This window comes from Nomascus leucogenys, chromosome 10 (genome assembly GCF_006542625.1).
Source record: "Nomascus leucogenys isolate Asia chromosome 10, Asia_NLE_v1, whole genome shotgun sequence".
Taxonomy (NCBI): domain Eukaryota; kingdom Metazoa; phylum Chordata; class Mammalia; order Primates; family Hylobatidae; genus Nomascus; species Nomascus leucogenys.
Genome location: NC_044390.1, coordinates 70710532 through 70729526, shown reverse-complemented (window position 1 = coordinate 70729526; position 18995 = coordinate 70710532). Strand labels below are relative to the sequence as shown.

At 39.2% G+C, this 18995-nt stretch overlaps 1 protein-coding gene and 1 non-coding gene across 2 annotated transcripts in view; both read right to left on the bottom strand.

The window, feature by feature from the left end:
- STAB2 (stabilin 2) overlaps positions 1–14075 on the bottom strand; it is a 187983-nt gene extending 173908 nt beyond the window's left edge. The window contains exons 1-3 of the mRNA XM_030821934.1: positions 13791–14075; positions 10288–10421; positions 6822–6937 (exon numbers count right to left, since the gene is read on the bottom strand). Of these exons, the coding sequence (XP_030677794.1) occupies positions 6822–6937; positions 10288–10421; positions 13791–13868 (328 nt within the window). The 5' untranslated portion in view covers positions 13869–14075. The remainder of the gene's footprint in view (positions 1–6821; positions 6938–10287; positions 10422–13790) is intronic.
- Positions 9090–9221, bottom strand: LOC115837123. Its single transcript, XR_004032157.1, has one exon. It is a non-coding gene; the product is annotated as a U8 small nucleolar RNA (small nucleolar RNA).
- Positions 14076–18995: the final 4920 nt, after the last annotated feature.

The window sequence follows — 18995 nt, the reverse complement described above, 5'->3', positions numbered from 1 at the left end:
GTGTACTATCTCAGTATTTAATCCTCACAATAGCCCTATGAAGTTGTTGTTATCACCAATTTATCTAAGAGGAAACTGAAGCCTAGTGAGGTTTGGTAACAAGGTCACAGCCACTAGGCTCAGAGATAAGGATTCCCATTCAGCTCTGGCTTGTAATTTTGTTTCTCTGTATGGACTGCTTACAATATTTTGCATAGCTTTTACATTCATTTTATTGATTCATTCAACATTTGTTGAATGCTTCCTATTATCTTCAAAGCTGGCAATAATTTCTCTTCGTATTTTCACAAGAAAGTGAAATAAAATTTAGCCAGGACAGGAAGGAGTGTGCCTGTCTCTTGCTGTGGGCAGGAAGAGGCTGGTGGGGCCGACTTCAGTGCTTATTTCTGAAGAAGTGCCCCAACACATCCTCCTCTTTGAAACAAGTGCTCTGCCATCCATCCACAGTTCTTCAGGTGTCTGCCTGTAGCTGTGCAAACGGTGAAGGCATATGCTGGCTGGAAATTGCTATCTCATGGGGACTTTCTTGAGCTACAACATCAAATATTGTGCAATGAATGTGAGGTTTTCTCTATAGGAGGTGCTTCATCCTGGCCCAGCCCTCTTGCTTAGTGGCTTGTGACCCAATGGATGAAAGGCCAAGGTGAATACTTACTGTTATGGCCTGAATGTTTGTGTCTCCCTAAATTCATATGTTGAAGCCCCTAACCTCCAATGAGATAGTGTTTGCAGGTGGGGCCTTTGGGAGGTGTTTAGGTTCAGATGAAACCATCGGGATGGAGTCTCTGTGATGGGATCAGTATGCTTATAAAAAGAAGGAAAACTGGAGCACTAGAGTGCCCCCTCTCTCTCTTTCTCTCACTCAACAAACATCTGTTGTTTCAGCCACTCAGTCTTTTGTTGCAGCAAACTGTAGTTGAGTAAGAGATCACCTTCCTTACACTCCTCAAGGACAGGCCTTTGCTGTGGCCTGAGACATCAGTGTGACCCATTGGGTCCATCCATAGAAAGGCAGACAATCATGAGAAAAAAAAATACACATATGGGACCATAAGCTACACAAAGAAATGAGATGTACAGAAATGTCCTTACCAAAGTGCTGAAACTATGTAGGAAATTAGTTATCAGCTTAATGAGAGAATTTATTGAGCATGTACTATTGCCAACCACTTTTCATGTATGTTCTCATTCTCACATCTAAATGAGGAAGGTATCATCATTATCTTCATCACTCAGATTATAGGTAAGAATACTGAAGCAAGGTAATTTGCCCAAGATTCCATGGTCATTAAGAGTTGGAACTGGCATTGCAATCAGGCCTAACTTAAGAACTCGAGTGCTTAAGCCTGAAGGGCAGAGTATAACAGGTCAGCACTTTAGAATATAAAATCAAGTCGGTAAACACTCCCTGAAATAAAGAGGCCCACTGGTGATCTGAGAAACACAAAAGACAGAAATGCTAACCAACATGTTCTGGAGGCTTACCATCCACCAGGCACATCCTAAGTACTTTCCACATACTAGCTCACCTCAGTGCAGTCTTTGGGAGGGAGGTATGTTAGCATCATGAGGAAGACAGTACCAAAGAATAGGGTTACCAGGTAAAATATAGGATACCCAGTTAGATTTAAATTTCAGATAGGCAATGAATATTGTTTTAGCATAAGTACATCCCTAATATTGTTTGCAGATTAGTTGGTTATCTGAAATTCAAATAGAACTGGGTGCCCTGTATTATTATTTGCTAAATCTGGCAACCCTGCAGAGGGAGTAAGTCTCAGAACTGAAATAGAATAAAGCTGGGAATGGAAGCCAGGAAATCTGACTCTGGAGTCTGCAATCTTACTGTAAAACCATGGTGCCTCTCAGAAGGGAGCTCAGGTGTCATGGAACCAACCCCAGGCAGAGCAGGCACCCAGCTAATGGTGGAAGCAAGAATTCCAGGGGTGGGCTAGTTAGAGGAAGGCTACCTTCCTAGAAGTTGAGCCTGCAACACAACCAGGTACTTTGGAAAGCAGGAGAGAGTAATGAGTTAGAACTGGGGTCTGCAGTGAGACAGTCCCTGTTTCCTGCTGTGTGGCTCCACACTTATTAGCTGGTTCTCTTTGGGCAAGCTGCAAAACTCCTCAAAGTCCCAGTGTCCTCAGCTGGGATTACAGGTACAGTTGTTTTTCCTCCTCGGCTCCCATGTCAATTTCCCTCATTAGTCTATGAGCTCCTTGGGGATAGGGACCTATCATACATGTGATTGGGAATGGGGTCTATCATATATCTCATTGTATGCAGCATATAGTAGGTGCCTAATAAATGCTTGATTTTTTATGAGCTGGCCAACGCTGGAAGGAACTTGGGAGAAAATGTAGCAGGAATGTGGGGGTATGAGGAATCCTCATTTTATGGCCTAGATAGATTGTTTTAACAATTTATAAAAACAGCTCATTTGGTTTTTAAATGAAATTTTTAAGGAGAAAGTGTAATTTATGTCCTGCTTTTCAAATCATTTTCTATCATCTCAGGCCCCCATTAGAGAAAACTATGGTAAAATTGACATTCTTAGCAATGATGCTTGAAAGAGATATTATATAATTTGCTACAAGGGCACTTTCCTGATGCATTGTGAGGCTCAAGAAGCTGGTAAGACTATTCTAGGTCATTACCACATTTCCTTGGGTCACCCCTACTCTGGTGGTCTCTTGCATCCTGACTTTCCTAATGCAGGAGGCTTTACCATTGTAAGCTGTCAGCAAATCATCAGCTGGTCTGTTTCTTTAAAGGAAGATAATACACTTCCTGCCCCACAAGAGACCAGGGACTTCTCTGTAACTTTATCTCCTAAGAAACTCTAGAGGTGCCTATTCCATGTCACCACCTTTGTTTAAAAGCTTGGTGCACAGTGCTAGACAGAAAGTATGTCCCAGTGTTCCATTTATAGCTCTTGTTGGATTTATCTGCCTGGGAAACTGAAGTGAAATACGTTCTTTAAGTGAACTCAGCATTATTTGTCACTCAGAGCAAAAAAGGAAATGCCTAAAAGGATGGTTTCAAATCCCCATGGTCTATTATTTGTAACCTGGTTAGTGAATGGCAAGAAATATGCAGTGAGAAAGAAAAAGAGGCCTGGAAATGCAAATAACATGATATAAAAAATAAATTTAGATAATTCGATGACATTGACCTAAAAAAGAAAAATCAAGACTATTTCTTTTTGAAATAATCAGATTGTTTTGTCCACAATTGAGTTTGGGTGTAACTGCTTTGCACATGTTCATTTTCCATTACTTTGAGTTGTTACACTAATCCATTAATGTTCATGGCAGAATAAAAAAAAAAGTAGGATGTTCAAATTAAAAAATCAATTCCATCCCAAATAGAATATTGGCTGTTCAGACATGATTAAGTTTCAAAGTAGACATGTATTTTTGTGCTAATGAGGAAAGATCACCATGTGCACATTTGATGAAGTAGTGTAAAATTTAGTTAGGGAGAAGCAGGTTACATTCAGGTAGAAATATCTTCCTTATGTCAAGATAATATTATTTTTTTTCCCCAAGTGAGAATTCATGCTTTATTCTTAATTTTAGAAGATGATGGTAATTTTATTTCATTGTGCTTCTTTATGTTCTCCAAGTTTTCAGCGTTGACCATAGGGTGATTTCCCAATTTGAGTGAGATATATTAAAGTAATTTTTGAAATAACCCAGAAGTGTTGCATATGGATGTATTTGTCAATGCATTAAAAAGGAAGTGGATGTTCCATTTGCTTTGGAAACAAGGCCATTCTGGAGCTTAGGAATGTGCTTCCTCAGAAAGAAGGATAGACCCATGTCAGCAGCTCTGAAATGGCCTTATCCTTACGGAAATGTAAAGTGATAGTCAAGGTCTTGCTTGTCATCACCACAAAATGTGAGAGGTAAAATATACTGCCAAGTAGAGGTTTTATCTTTTTCCCTAGCCAAAGGAAGGAAGCCTTTCGAGACATCTAGTGTGTTTGGAAGATGAAGATAAAGGGGAGTACCGTTTTGCCCCAGTGGAAGGACAGTAGAAAAAAATGTCCAGGCCTCAGTTTTCATGTTTTGCTTCCCTGGCTTTGAGGCCTGTTTGAAAGAAATGTTTCAACATTCAAAGAGCCCTTTTGGACTCTTCTTTTTTTTTTTTTTTTTTTTTTAAGATAGGGTCTCACTCTGTTACCCAGGCTGGAGTGCAGTGGCATGATCTTGGCTCATTGTAACCTCTGCCTCCCAAGTGATTCTCCAGCCTCAGTCTCCCAAGTAGCTGGGATTAGAGGTGCATGCCACCATGCCTAGCTACCTTTTTGGACTCTTTTGATTGTAGATGTGAACCTTGCCTCATCGGCCTGCACATAGCACAGTGTGATGGCATAAACCTGCTAAAAGATCTTGAATCCTTTTTGCCTACTCATGCTTTAAGAATTACCCACTGTTAAAAAAGGGTTCAGAGGAGTATCATTTTATTCATCTTTCATTATCAGAGATCTACTTTGACTTTGAGTCACCCATTCATTTATTCATTAAACTCTTATAAAGTTCTTTCTTTTTGTCATAGACTTTGCCAAGTCTTATCACCTAGGTTACTGTTTTAAAATCTCAACTACAGTTTTGTAAAGTAGGACTTTTAGCTCCCATTTGACAGATAAGGAGAATAAGGAGTAGGCAGAAAGTCACTTGCCCCAACCAATAAGTGGTGGAATGAAGTTCTAGCTGCTGGCCCAGTGTTCTTTTGCCCTCCTGGCTGTCTTCTGTCATTCATATGTTGGACATGCTGACTTTTGTACTGCATCTTTGACAAAGCCGTTCCTTGTCTTCAATGTGTCTGATTAATAACTTAGCATCAGATTTGTTTTTATGGGTTCGAAAGAGAAAAGCAAATCTAAAAGTTCATTCTATTGTATCAAAATGTCTATGACCACATTTGGCACAAAAAATGTTCTTAAAATCTGGAAGTCTGAGTTAATTGCTTTAAAAGACACTGCATTTGATTAACACTGAGTTAATTGCTTTAAAAGACACCTGATTCGTATTTGCTAAACTCTTAGAAATATGCCGTGCCAACATGCTGAGGTAAAACTGAGCATAGAGTAGTTAGCAGACACAAGCGGCGGGATCTCTTGAACCCCAAACCTTGACCTTTCCAGGGCAAGGAGTCTAATCCAGGCATTTCCTGGGAAGGTAGAAAGGACCTGCCAATCAAAAAAGACATTACCAACACATTTTGAGGCCCTGCTTTTTGAACAGGTTTGCTCTAGGCAGTAGGACAGAGCAGAAAGAGGTAGGCTTTGGTGCCAGGCAACTTCGAACTTGAACTTGCTTTATCACTTACCAGTCCAAAGGAAACTGGCAAAATATAATTTAAAAATCTGATTTCTCATAGGCAAAATGGGGATAAAAATGTCTAACTCAAAGATTTGTTTTAAAAATTACATCTGGTAATATAAGCTGAGTACCTCTCTGGTACCTAATGTCAACAATGTTGAGTAAATAGAAGCATTTATTCATTTAATCGTTAGTTCAAATAAACAAACAAAAAACCCCAAAGACATTATACATACAGTATGGATTCAACTATTTACAAGTTATATGGAAAAAAAACCAAGACAGAAACATGCCAAAATATTTAAGATTTCCTATATGCGACAGAATACAAATTGATTTTTTTCTTTCTTTATACCTTTCTAAACTTTACAAGCTGTATTTAATTTGCTTGTATTACTTTAATCAGAAAAAAAACAAAGCAAAAGAGAACTAATCTCTCCTTTTATGTGGATCCTAAGGAGGTGTTTTCATTACATCTAAGAAGATGGGGAATGAATTGCAAATTCATAAATTAAAATACCTGATTTTTTCCTACCGAAAAAAGAAGGCTTTACATAATTTCCACAGGTAGCAATGACTCAGTCACTATTTGAGTGTTAGTGTCTATACTAAGGATAAAAGTTCAATTTCAGCTATCAGATGCTATGCTTGATTGCAGAAGTCTAACTATACCATTGATTCAGACTTTGCTAGTAGTTTTGCTTACAGTAAAACCTGGTGAGAATTAATTTTTATGTATATGTGTATTTGCATCTCTACACAATTAACTTTACACAGTTTCTTTACCCTGATGTGTCTTAAGTCAACCACTTTAAAGTTGGATATTCCATCCTAAGACAAATTTTTAGAATATTTAATTATTATTTTGGTTGCCAAACAATAACTACAGTCTTTGAAACACTGTAACAAAATTTCTTCTTAAAGAAAATTGTATTTGGGGGTCCTAATAGCCCAGGTTTTAACTTCCTTTCTTTTGCAGATATCTTTTAAAATAAAAATGGATATCCTTTCAATTGTCCCTTTTTCTGGCTTACAAAGGAATTCTCTTAAAGAGAGATCTCTATCAGCAGTAAAGCAGATTGCTTTGTGAAAGCAAACAGGGCAAGAAAGATTTTCTACATATAGACTAACACAGAAATTTCTACAAACGGATGTTAACCTTTTTCTTTTTATTGGGCTTCCTTCATCTCAATTTTCTTTTTTTTTTTTTTCTTGGGGAAGGATTTTTTCTTTTTTTTTTATTATACTTTAGGTTTTAGGGTACATGTGCACAATGTGCAGGCTTGTTACATATGTATCCATGTGACATGTTGGTTTGCTGCACCCATTAACTCGTCATTTAGCATTAGGTGTATCTCCTAATGCTGTCCCTCCCCTCTCCCCCCACCCCACAACAGTCCCCGGAGTGTGATGTTCCCCTCTTCATCTCAATTTTCTATGAAATGAGATACCAAGAAGCAAGTCTCAAAGTCCAAGCATTGTGCCACTTACCTATACAGTCTGGGCCCCAGCGGCCAGGACAACACCGAGGTTGGAGATAGTCCTTCCTACAAATATGGCGGCATCCGGGGAGAGACAGAGAGTATGTTCTGACCTCAAAGGTATACCTTGGAGGGTAAAGAGAGGACATTAACCCACGATAAGACCAATGCAGTTACTCTAGGTGGTAGAATTGCCTTAGCTTTCAATTTAGGTCTTAATACTTATCTACGGTTAAAAATATCTAGATGGAACACATTTGGCTTTCTAGGTAGTATAAAACTTAATTATGATTATTTTTTATTGTGAGAAATGGATGAAAAAATCAGAAAACAATGAACATACGGGGGAAATATCTAGAAAGTGATACCAGAAGTGAAGTTAGTAGATGAAATAAATACTAAAGCCTAGGCACATGCTAGAGGTATACCTAAAACTTATCACTGAGTGTCCTAGCAGTCAATGCAGGAAGGGAGAGATCATGAGTTACAAAATGCACAGTATGTGTGGATTTAAAGCAAACCCATTGCTCAGGCTTAGCATATTTATTGGAGATATTGCAGATGTAGAAATGCCTGTGGCAAAGGCAGTATAATGCAGCAAGGGACATTTCCCACAATATCTTTGTAGGAGATAAAATGATGAGTTCCTTAGAAGAGTTTTTAGTGCCAGCTGAGATATAGTTCTGGAATAACAATTCTATGGAGGTTAAACACTATTGTCTATTTAAAGGGATCTCTGCAGGAATGGCTTACTCTAGGATTAGACTTGGTGTATTTAGAGACAATCCTTCATAAATGTTGTTTCTTTTCATTTCTTTCAACTGCGCTGCTGTTAAGAATAACGTGGTGATGAATTCAAGGTTGTCCTCCCAAACCTGTCCTTGAAATATAGCTGATTAACAGCACAGTCACATACTTTACGAACAGTCAAGTTGGGGATAGAGTTGACTTTTTCTGAATGGTTGAGAATACTGGCAGGGACGCCACTTCAAGAAGGTGGGCAGAAGGAGAGTCCAAGGGCAGGACCAAATATCCCTTCAGGAACTAATTTTGAAAGAATACAAGTGGCCAATAGGTGTATAAAAAGGTGCTCAACATCACTAAACACCAGGGAAAGGCAAATCAAAACCACAATGAGATACGTCCTCACAGCTATTACGATGGTTATTATAAAAAGCACGAAACAAAAGACAACAAGTGTTGGCAAGGATGTGGAGAAAAGGGAACACCTGTACACTGTTGGTGAGAATGTAAATTGGTATAACTGCTATAGAAAAAAGTATGGAGGTCCTTCAAAAATTAAAAATAAAACTACCATATGATCCATTAATCCTACTTCTAGTTATATATCCAAAAAAATTGAAATTAGGATCTTAAAGAGATCTCTTCACTCTCATGTTCACTGCAGCATTATTCACAACAGCCAAGACATGGAAGCAACATAAACATCCATCAATGGATGAATGGATAAAGAAAATGTGGTATATACATACACTGAAATATTACTCAGCCCTTAACAAGAAGGAAATCTTGTAACTTGTGACAACATGGATGAATCTAGAGGATATCATGCTAAGTGAAATAAGCTAGACACAGAAGAACAAATACTATATGATCCCACTTATATGAGGAATATAAATAGAGTGGAATGGTGGTTGTTAAGGGTTGGAAGGATGAGAAAATGGGAAGGTATGTTCGCAGGGTACAAAGTTTTGGTTACGAAAGATGAAAACATTCTAGAGATTTAGTGCCTAAACAATAATGTAATATATGCTTAAACATTGCAACGAGAGGAGAGCTTATGTTAAGCATTCTTATCGCAAAAAAGAGGGGGGAGAAAACTTTTGAAGATGATGGATATGTTTATGACACTGATTGTGGTGTTGGTTTCATGGATTGTACTTATCTTCAAACTCATCAAGTTGTGTACATCAAGAATGTCCAGGTTTTTGTATGTCAGTAATATTTCAATAAAGTGATTTTTAAACAGAACCAAATAACATAAAACAAAAGAACCAATCTTGAGTTTGTTCCAGCATAGATGAATGATAGACCAAAGTCATTAGATCTAAAACATTTCTGAATGCAAAAATTTTATCCTATGTGTGTGTGTGTGTGTATATGTGTGTGTGCTTGTGTGTTTGTGTGTTGGAATATAACCAAGTGTCCACCTTGGCAACGAACAAAAAAGTAGCCAGTACAAGAAAGTTTTCAGCTTTGGTAACTGAGAACTGCTGCATATGCTTGCTAATTTTTTTCTTTTTTTTTTCCAGAAAGAATCAGAAGCAATCAAGGTGTTACAAGTCCTGATTACGCAGAGACGTTAATCACGTACCATACGAACTCCAATCATCGTGTTAGAATCTAACCTCCAAAAGGAGGAACAGGTAAAAATTATCCCATCTGATGATACCCACTGCTTGCTAATTCTAGGTTAGTTAATGCTGGGAAACTTTTATTTAAAATGATGATTTATGATTTTAGAATATAGTGTGGTCACATTAAGCAAATGTGAATTTAAAATAGTGTGATATAATAGCGTTAATGTTTCATTTCATGCAAAATAAAAAAAAATCCTTCCACCCAGAATTAAAAGCAAACTCATTGAGTACTATCTAATTTCTAAATAAACAGGCTGAGCAAATACAAATTGCATTTGCAGTTGAGCCCCATGGCTGCACCCATTAGCTAGTGAGCAGAACCACTTGTCATCCTTTGCCAGAATTAGCCTTGAGTTACCAGAGTTTTGAATCCCAAGAGGTCTTCAAGAATGCAAAGTTTACATAAAATGCAACCATGCAGCAAGTCATCTTTCCCCCTTCTTCGACTTCTACTTAGTATCAAGGTCCATAGCTAAAGAGATGACTATCATACTCAAGGCTTTTAACACATTCAAGACTAGAATTCTTTCCAAATTAAATAAAACCCAGATTTTCAAAATACAGGCAAAATGAAAAGAGAATGTTTATGTGCAATACAAGTCAATTTTGTATTAAAATGTGAATGGATAACAATATATATTTTATTTTTTGAGATATAGTTTCACTCTGTCACCCAGGCTGGAGTGCAGTGGCTCGATCTCAGCTCACTGCAACTTCCTCCTCCTGGGTTCAAGCGATTCTCGTGCCTCAAGCTCCTGAGTAGCTGGGATTACAGGCAGATGCCACCAGGCCTGACTAATTTTTGTATTTTTAGTAGAGATGAGTTTTCACCATGTTGGACAGGTTGGTCTTGAACGCCTGATCTCAAGTGATCCTCCCATCTCGGCCTCCCAGAGTGCTGGGATTACAGTCATGAACCACTGCACCTGGCCAACAATATATATTTTAGACTTAAGTTCACAAATTGTGAGTTACCTAAGTTTGGGCTTATTGTCTTAGAGCAAGAGAAAAGTCATGGAAATGCTTTGCAGTTTTTGAGACAGGGAGTTTCAAGTTGGATTCATAGTTCCATCACATTAATTTTCTCATGAGTACCTGCAATCTCGAACCCCTACAGAGCCACTGGTAATCTTGGTGTAACCATCCGGGCACTTGACTCCAAGGTTGAGAGCACAGGATCGGCACTCGGTCCTAATTGTAAGAAGAGACTTCCTATCACATCTTCTTGCCTGTGTAAATATATAAAAAAAAAACATTAATTCCTGTTTTCAGAGTCTTGCAAAACATCTAGCATGGCCAATCTTCTCCACTGGAATGTCTCCCATCATCTCAGTGGAACGTCAGGGATGGTGATAAGGTTGATTGGTAATGACTGGTTTGCTCCTTTCAATCTTATCTGGAAAGAGTATTGAGATCAATAAGCAATGTCTGCCATGGCTGTAGGTGAAAGAAGAGCCACTGTTTGTACCATACATTTGCCATACCTGAGCTAGAGTCTGAAGTCTAGCAAGGTAAGATAATGCTATTACCCACATTTATTCAAGTGGGGAACCTGAAATATATTGTAGAATAACTCTCAAGTGAAAAATTTGTAAAGCAGGTTATTCAAGGTCAATTGGTCATAGATCAGCAGATCTCAAGGATGTTCTTTCATCATTGATTCCACAGGAATGTCTGCTCTGGAGCCAGCACTGTGCCAGTGCCATGGAGGATACAGTTACTGTTTCAAAGATATTTGCAATCTTTAGATTACAATCCAACTGAAAAGTAGGTTCCCAGAGAGCAGGGATCTTTCTCTGTTTTGTCCACTGTTGTACCTAAGCCCTAAAATAGCATCTGATGCATAGCAGTGCTCAGTGAATACTTGTTGATTAAACGAACGAATTGGGGAAATCAGACACGCTAGGAACAGTTATTTAGCAACATAAGGTGGTGGAGATGTAACTACTAAATTGAATGATCCAGACCCAATTTGGCACTGTCTTTAGGATCCCCTGTTGCTCATAATGCCGAGGCTGATCCTCCCCGAGAGATGCCTCCCTTTCCTCAACTTTTCTTCATTTCCCCATCAAGCTTAAGATGGAGCAGCTTTGTACAACAAAGAGACTAAACTTGGGAATCAAAAGACCTAAGTTTGGAGTCAAACTCTATATCTTGCTAAGTGTACAATCTTGAATGAATTGCTTACCCCTTGCCATCACCTATAAAGAGGAGATATTAATAACCACTCTTGAGGTTATTGAGACCTTTAAATGATGATGGTCATTTAAGCAGGTGCAAATTTCCTGGCAAAATGTCTGAAGTATCACAGGTGGTGAATGCTGGCTGCTGTAACTCTTCACTCACCTTTGTGCCTGTTTCCTCTCCTAACTGGCATGTTCTCACTGGGCTGCTGAACCATATCCTTCAAGGCCCTGTTTCACACCACCTCTTTCACAAAACCACACTCATTTTTCTTCCTTTTCTCAACTTCTACTCTTCCTGTGGCTGGCCCAGCGGAGCACATTTTGTTGGTTTTTGCACTCCAATAAAAGACACCTGATTCTTATTTGTTAAACTTTTAGAAATATGCTGTGCCAACATGCTGAGGTAAAACTGAGCATAGAGCAGTTAGTAGAGAGAAGGGGCAGGATCTCTTGAACCCCAAACCTTGACCTTTCCAGGGCAAGGAGTCTAATCCAGGCATTTCCTGGGAAGGCAGAAAGGACCTGCCAATCAAAAAAGACATTACCAACACATTTTGAGGCCCTGCTTTTTGAACAGGTTTGCTCTAGGCAGTAGGACAGAGCAGAACGAGGTAGGCTTCCTCTTGGGCAGGATTGTGTCTCATGCTTCTATATTATCCCACAGCTCATCCACAGGCCCAATAATAGGTTAGGCATGATGGGAATGTCACCACTGCTTCCAAGTTCATGGAAATATATAAAGCCTGCATAAAAAGAAACTTTACATCTTCAGAACAATTATTGGTTATGCATCCGTTCAAAGGTATCATCTTATTTGATCTTCACTGCTCTGAAGATAAGTAGGGCAGGTATCATCATCCTCATTTTAGCCAGAAGAAAACTGAGGTGAGGGGTGTTGCAGTGACTTGCCCAAGGTCACCCTGTGAGTTACTGGTCTTGTGATTCCTTGATTAGCCCTTTCTCTTTCCTGCACCTGAGTGGAGTATAGCAAACTGAAATTTCTATTTTTACCAGGAGTTTTCATTTGGTGATCATCATGAACCAAAATAGCACTAGAAGGTTCTTTATTGAGTAATAATAAAAGCTACACTTAGAGTTTGAATTAACCTCCTTTAATTGTCAGGACATCTCCACATTTTTTTTTAAAAGCAGGCTTTTCTTTACATGAGGGTTTCACATTTGGATAAGTATGTGGGGTTACCGTACTTTGTCTTTTCTTTCTTTGGGGGCTAGATTTAAAACCCTCTTCTTAAGAAACATCTTGACCTTCAAATTGCCCTTTTCAAATGAAAAGGCTCATTGTCTCTCTCATACAGTATTTACAAAGTTGTCCTCTCTGAAAAGTAAATTCAGCTTATTTAAATAAGCTGAATTCTGCATGAATGCAAACACTGATTTCTGATTTCTGCATGAATGCAAACACTTGGTGGTAATGATGATGATGATCATGATGATGATGATGGTGATTAAGAAGATGATGATGGTGATGATAATTACTACCATTTGTGGAGCACTGTCAGGGGCGAGACTGAAGCTTGAAGAGATTAAAAAAACTTGCTCAGGGTCAAACAGCTGTGGACGGTCATGACTGATCCTCAGACCTATTTGTGAAACAGAAAAATGAGATCCACAGTTCAAACTCACCCCTACCAAATTTCAAAGCTGGAGCACTTAGCCACTAGGCCATCTTCCCATATTTTCATGAAAACATTATCAGAGCATGCAGCCAACTGTAATAAAATTGGTGTTGATAAAAATTTGCTTGGCACAGGTGCAGAATCATGGTTAAGATTCATTCTTGATGGATCAGAAATCATATGCCGTCTCACTGACAGCTGGCCTCACTCTGTGATGACACCTCGGTGAGCTTGCTTGAGGGTTCGGTGTGCTGATGTACTTCACGGGGGCTACTGGTAAGACCTCCCTGGGAACTTTTACTACAGCTCTGTGGAAGGCGGAAGAGATGAAAGAGTGAAGGCCTGATGATTTTGGAAATATTTCTGATACTCGTGTTCCTTAGTGAGATATCCACCCTGTAATTCCCCAGACCATCTCTCCACAGCCATAGTTATTTTCTGCAGTCAGAAAAATGGGATGGTAGATATTCACAGTAATGAGACTATTAGAACAAATGAAAAACAAGATGCCAACAGCTGCACTGGAAAGAGGATCGTTAACACTAAAATTAAAGATCCCAACAACAGCGGGGCGCTTTAGCACCGGAAGAGCAGCAAGTGGGTTAGCACACCTTCAGAAAGATGGTGCATCACAATGAGGACTTAGTCTCTATAAAAGTTCTCTGTATTTTATAAAGTCCAGATTTCACCCTTTACCCATAACAATAGAGGAAAACAACAAGCTTTTGAACATATCATGACAACTAATGAAAAAATTATGAAAGTCTCCTCTTACCTGCCCTGTGGTTTCAGCTGGGGAGCAGAAATTTTGTACAACCAATCCAAGACAAAAAATTACTAAATGTTGTAGCATGATGAGGAAATATTTGCTCCTTCTCTGTGCCAAGCAGCTGTCAGGCTGACTTAGCTATTTTAACTTAGTTTGATAAGCTCCCAGTGAATTCTTTCTCATTTCACTGTTTACTTTTAAATCCCTTTCTTTCCTTTTTCCTAGATCGAACCAGGAGATAGGTGAGACCTGCCTTCAGAAAGGAAAAATGGCAAATCCAGGAGTCTTGGTGAAACTGGCCACTGTAAATGGTCTATATATCCTGCTGAATGACAGGATATCCTGCAGGGGCTGAGGCAGAGGCTTGGCCCGGGATTTTTGTGCCTGCGAAGCTCTCAGAACGGTCTTGCCTCTCCTCTACTCTGCCCCCACCTCTAGTCCTGCCTACTGCTGCCTGTGGCCCTGCCAATGTTTCCACAACCACGCCATGGAACACTGCAGGCCTTTTGGTGCCAATGCAAAGGTCCAAGCTTGCTGTCGAGCAGGGTTGGGGGAGTGCCCGGAAGTGAGCACGGTCCCAGGTGTGGAATGAATGTTGCAGAAACCTTGCAGGAGGTGGTGGCTTCACCTTGGGTAAACTCTACTGCAAAAAAGTCTCCTCGCAGATGCTGACAGGTGGGTTTTTGACTAATTCTTCCTTCTTTTCCATGCCACTTCAGTAACAAGTGACTGAGCCTGTAGGTTCAATCTTACCCTTTAAGTTCCAGATCTAAAGCCACCCCTTCCAGGAAGCCTTCCTGTGCTGCCCCTCCACAGGACCCTGAAGATGCTCCCACAATTTTGCACATATAGCCATGAAAGCCGAGGTCACATCTATCTGTCTGTCTCCCATGCCCAGCTATGAATGCCTTGAGGACAGAAGAATATAGCCTCATCTTCTCTGTACCCCTTGATGCCTAGAGCAGAGACCTGCACTTGAAAATAATGAAAACGATTAAGAATAGTAGCCATCACTTTTTGAAAACTTACTACATGCTAGTCACTATTCTAGGCCTCTCCATGGATTTAGTTGTTTAATTCTCACAGTACTTGGTGAAACAGGATTATTCTTCTCATTTTACAGAGGAGGAAACTGAGGCAGAGAGGTTAAGGAATTTATCCAAGGCCACACAGCTAATGGGTGGTAAATCTAGTATTCAAACTGTGTGGCTCCAGAGCCAGTACTGTCAATCACTGCCCTCTGCTGCTGAAACAATCAATATTTAATGAATAAATAAATACTAGATGGTGTTTCCAATCCTATCGGAAACCATGATGGAAACGTGTCAGACCCAGCACCAGGAAGGATAAGGTCTGGTCTTATTAATAAAACAGGGCACGTCTCATGACACTAAATTAAATGGGAGATTCATGCACTTACAGATATTAATTTTGGTTAAATGATCCTTTTTTTCTCTACAAGTTTCTCTCTCTCCCCCTGACTCCTTTCAACTTTTGAAACAACATTTATAATGCCTATTAATCTAGGAAACTTTTCCAACATAGACAGGCCCCTCAGAGGCCAGCCCAGAAACCTGGGTGGGGAGCTCAAAAAAAAATGCCTAATGCTTAGCCCCACTCCAGAATAACCACATCAGAATGCCTGGGAGTGGGGTACAGGAGAATCTTCCAAAGCTTCCTGGGTGATTTCACTTGCACTGGACTGTTGCTTGAGGAGAAATGGATTATGATTGTGTGAGGCCAGTGAGACTTTGATATTTATCTGTTACAGCAGCTGTGTTACCTTAAAAAATATACCAGGGACATAAATAGGATGCCTCTTTCTGATTCTTTTCTTTCTAAAGGATGTAGATAAAAATCTGGGACTTGGAACAGGCTCAATTCCAGGTGAAATAATAAAATGAGCCCATACTAGCATTTCCTAAATAGGGTTTTATTAAATACAATTTAGTTATGGAAAATGCTGTAGGGGTAGTGGGGAAGAATTCTCTCACCAGATAATTTGGGATCCCTGTCTCTCCTGTGCCTTTCTCATGGATTGGCCATGCTTGTTAGTCCATTGAAAGTTCTAAGTCCTTTAAAACAACGCAACCAAATGAAACAAAAAACAGTTCAACTTTGCTTAAGGCAGCATTTCCCAAGCTTTTGAGACTAAGGGATGCTTTCTGTTTTTGCAAATTTATATTGGCAACCTCCAGATTCTGTGTTCTATCAGTGTCTCTAAGGGAAATACCATGTTAGACTTTAGCAGGTAGATTATTTCATTTTTCAGTTGCTAGAAGTGGAGGTTAGCCTGCCAGTGGCCACAGAGACCTGTGCATAGAGTTTATCAATTAGTTGCATTAAAAAATGCCTATAACGCACATGGCATCCTTTAGAAAGTTTTTGAATAGGTGTGTTAATTAATTTTGTTTCTGTTAGGCTCTTTTGATTGCTATAAACAGGGATTCTTCACGTCATTTTAAATCCCTGTCCCCTCTCCCTAAAATGTGCCTGCAATTGACAAGTAAAGTGCTTAGACTGGTACCTAGCACACAATAGGTATTCAGTCACCCTTAACTATTACTCTACAGTTAAAATATGCAACAGACAGCAGCTATACAGACCTCTACCCTGAGCCCACTGTAGCTCTGAAGTAGGTCTGGATTTTCCCCTGTCCCGGGTTGTCTCAGTTTTGGTGATCCATGTGTCCGTGCTGGGTGAAATGTCACTTTGTTTATTGTGGTCTATATTCCTTTTGAAGATTGTTGTAATTTCTGTCTCATTTCGAGTGGTTTTTAATCAGCAATATTCTATGGGCAGTGTGCTCCCTCCAGTTTCCTCCTTGTGCTGTGGACAGTCACGTAAGACTGGGTGCGGCTGTCCTTTCCCCAGGACTGCTGTTTGCTCTCTCACTGCCTCTTCGCGCCGTCCTTGATCAGTACTCACCTCCTTTGCCCCTGTGATCTGTCCTCAGTGGCAACAATGTGAGAGGTTATAGTTTCCTCTTGGGTGAGAGGAGGAATTTTCTGATTGGAATCTGAAGAGACTTTTCCCATATTGGAAAAGGAAAAAATTGGGAAATGTTGGAAAGTTCCTGGGTAACAATGTGGAATATCCTCTGTGGCTGTAGGATTCTGTTACTTGTTAGTATTTCACTGCTCTTTTCTCTATGTCATGCTTGTCACTGAGTTTTTAGTCTTTGATCAGTTTGAGTAATAGCATGGTTCATGTGTGCTTTGAGAAGGATTCAAGAAAGAGGTGTCATCACCTTCATCATCATCATCATCATCATCATCATCATCATCATCACCATCACATCATGGCAGACTCACACATAGCTTTCATCATGTGCCCAGCACTCTTCTGATCTTTAACTGGTAACTTATTTAATCTTTTACATAAATGTCACTGAATCTTCATATTGATTTAATACATTAAAATTTTAACACATTGAATATTCACCATAAGCCTAATGCATAAGTATTCCTATTATTTATAACTTGCAGTTGAGAAGACTGAGGCAAAGAAAGGATGAGTAACTAATTACATAAGTATTACTATTATTCCCATTTTTCAGGTGAGAAGACTGAGGCAGAAAGACCATGAGTAACTTGTCCAAGGTCACAAAGCTAGGGAGCGGTGGGTAAGGATTTGAATCCAGGCAATGTGGATCCAGAGGTTGATGCTGAGACATCCACTTGACTTGCTTTGGTCTTTCGCGAACCTTGAACAAGGTCTTCCTGAACCTTGTGAGATGGCCAATGGGGTTAGAGTTTATTCTTATGAAGTAGAACAAGCTTAACTGTTTACATCGTATCTTTTACTTGCAGGAGAAAAAAGACTAGAAATTGCAAATCTGAGGTCAATTTTCTGGTTAAAAAATTTTTTTTTTTAAATTCTTTTGGCAGCTTTTGACCAACTGAAGAAGAAAAAGATCTCAAAACAGCAGCTAGGTATAGATCTTTCTTGAATAGCTTTCTAGATAATTGAAAAGGTTGCTTCATAGTTTCAACAGATCCAACAACTCCTAGAATTTTTCCAACAGAAAGTGGTGCTTTGGGAAGTGACCATTTTAGAAAAGAGATAACAATAGTAAGTTCCTAAAATCTTTCAGTAGGATAAATCAGTGAGAACCATTTGGAAATGCTTCCATGGACCCCCTCCATGACTAATGGGGGACCTTGATAAAATTGATTCTGGCCAAGGTGGAGCAAACAGAACTAACAAAACAAGCTTTCAAAATATCTGTTTATGATTTCTAGTAGTTAAAAAATGCTCTCCCAGTGGGAGAGAGAGGTGTTTCTGCTGCACCCTGTGGATTTCTTGCTGAGTAGGCACTTTTAACGAAATCCAGTTTTATTCTACAAATAGCTTGGTGTTAGATTCAGCTGAGCATTCCTTTTGTCTACTCATTGGGCAGAATTCTTGGCACCTGAAACATCTTGACTAGAGGACAAAACACTTTTTATCTCTCTTTTACATCTTATTGTAACATTCAACCAATCCAATGGCTATTTATATTCCAAATATTGAAATTATTAACAAGGAATTATCTTCCTCCTCCTCTTCCTTGTTTGATGTCTTTTTTATACTAATCATCTGAGCAATATTGCAATTCTTTTTTCTTTGTCCTCTTCTTCCTGGTTGGGTAAGACAAAGGACTTTACAAGCTAAACTGAGAGTAGTCTATAGTTTTCTATCATGTTTTGAAATAACTCCTGCTTAAAAAAAGTTTCAAGTGAAAATCTAGAATAATATATTATTTGGCTTGATTTATAAAGGTAGCTATGCTAAATATTATCTTTATTTCGATTGTGTAGACATAGGTCATGTCCACTGGGATGACTTTTTTTCTCCTTGGTTGTCATCACACAGTAAGTTTTACTTGTCTGCTTATTTACTCAAAAAACATTTATGGAATGCCATTACTTATGCTGTACTCTGAGGGCATAGAGATAGTTAAGCCATATTGCCTTGTGCATTATAGCTTCCAGCATACTTTCATACTTATTATATCACTAAAGTTAAATATTACTATGCCTTTGTGAAATAGACTGAGCAAAGGGTATTATCTTGATTTGGCAGATGTGAAAATTGAGGCATAGAGAAGTTGAGCCATTTATTCAGCGTCAGTAAGTGAGTATGTGATTGAACTAGTAATAGATGACGAGTAGTTTTACTCTAGTCTTATGCTTTGCCTGCTGTGGTATCACCATTCTGATATTTGAT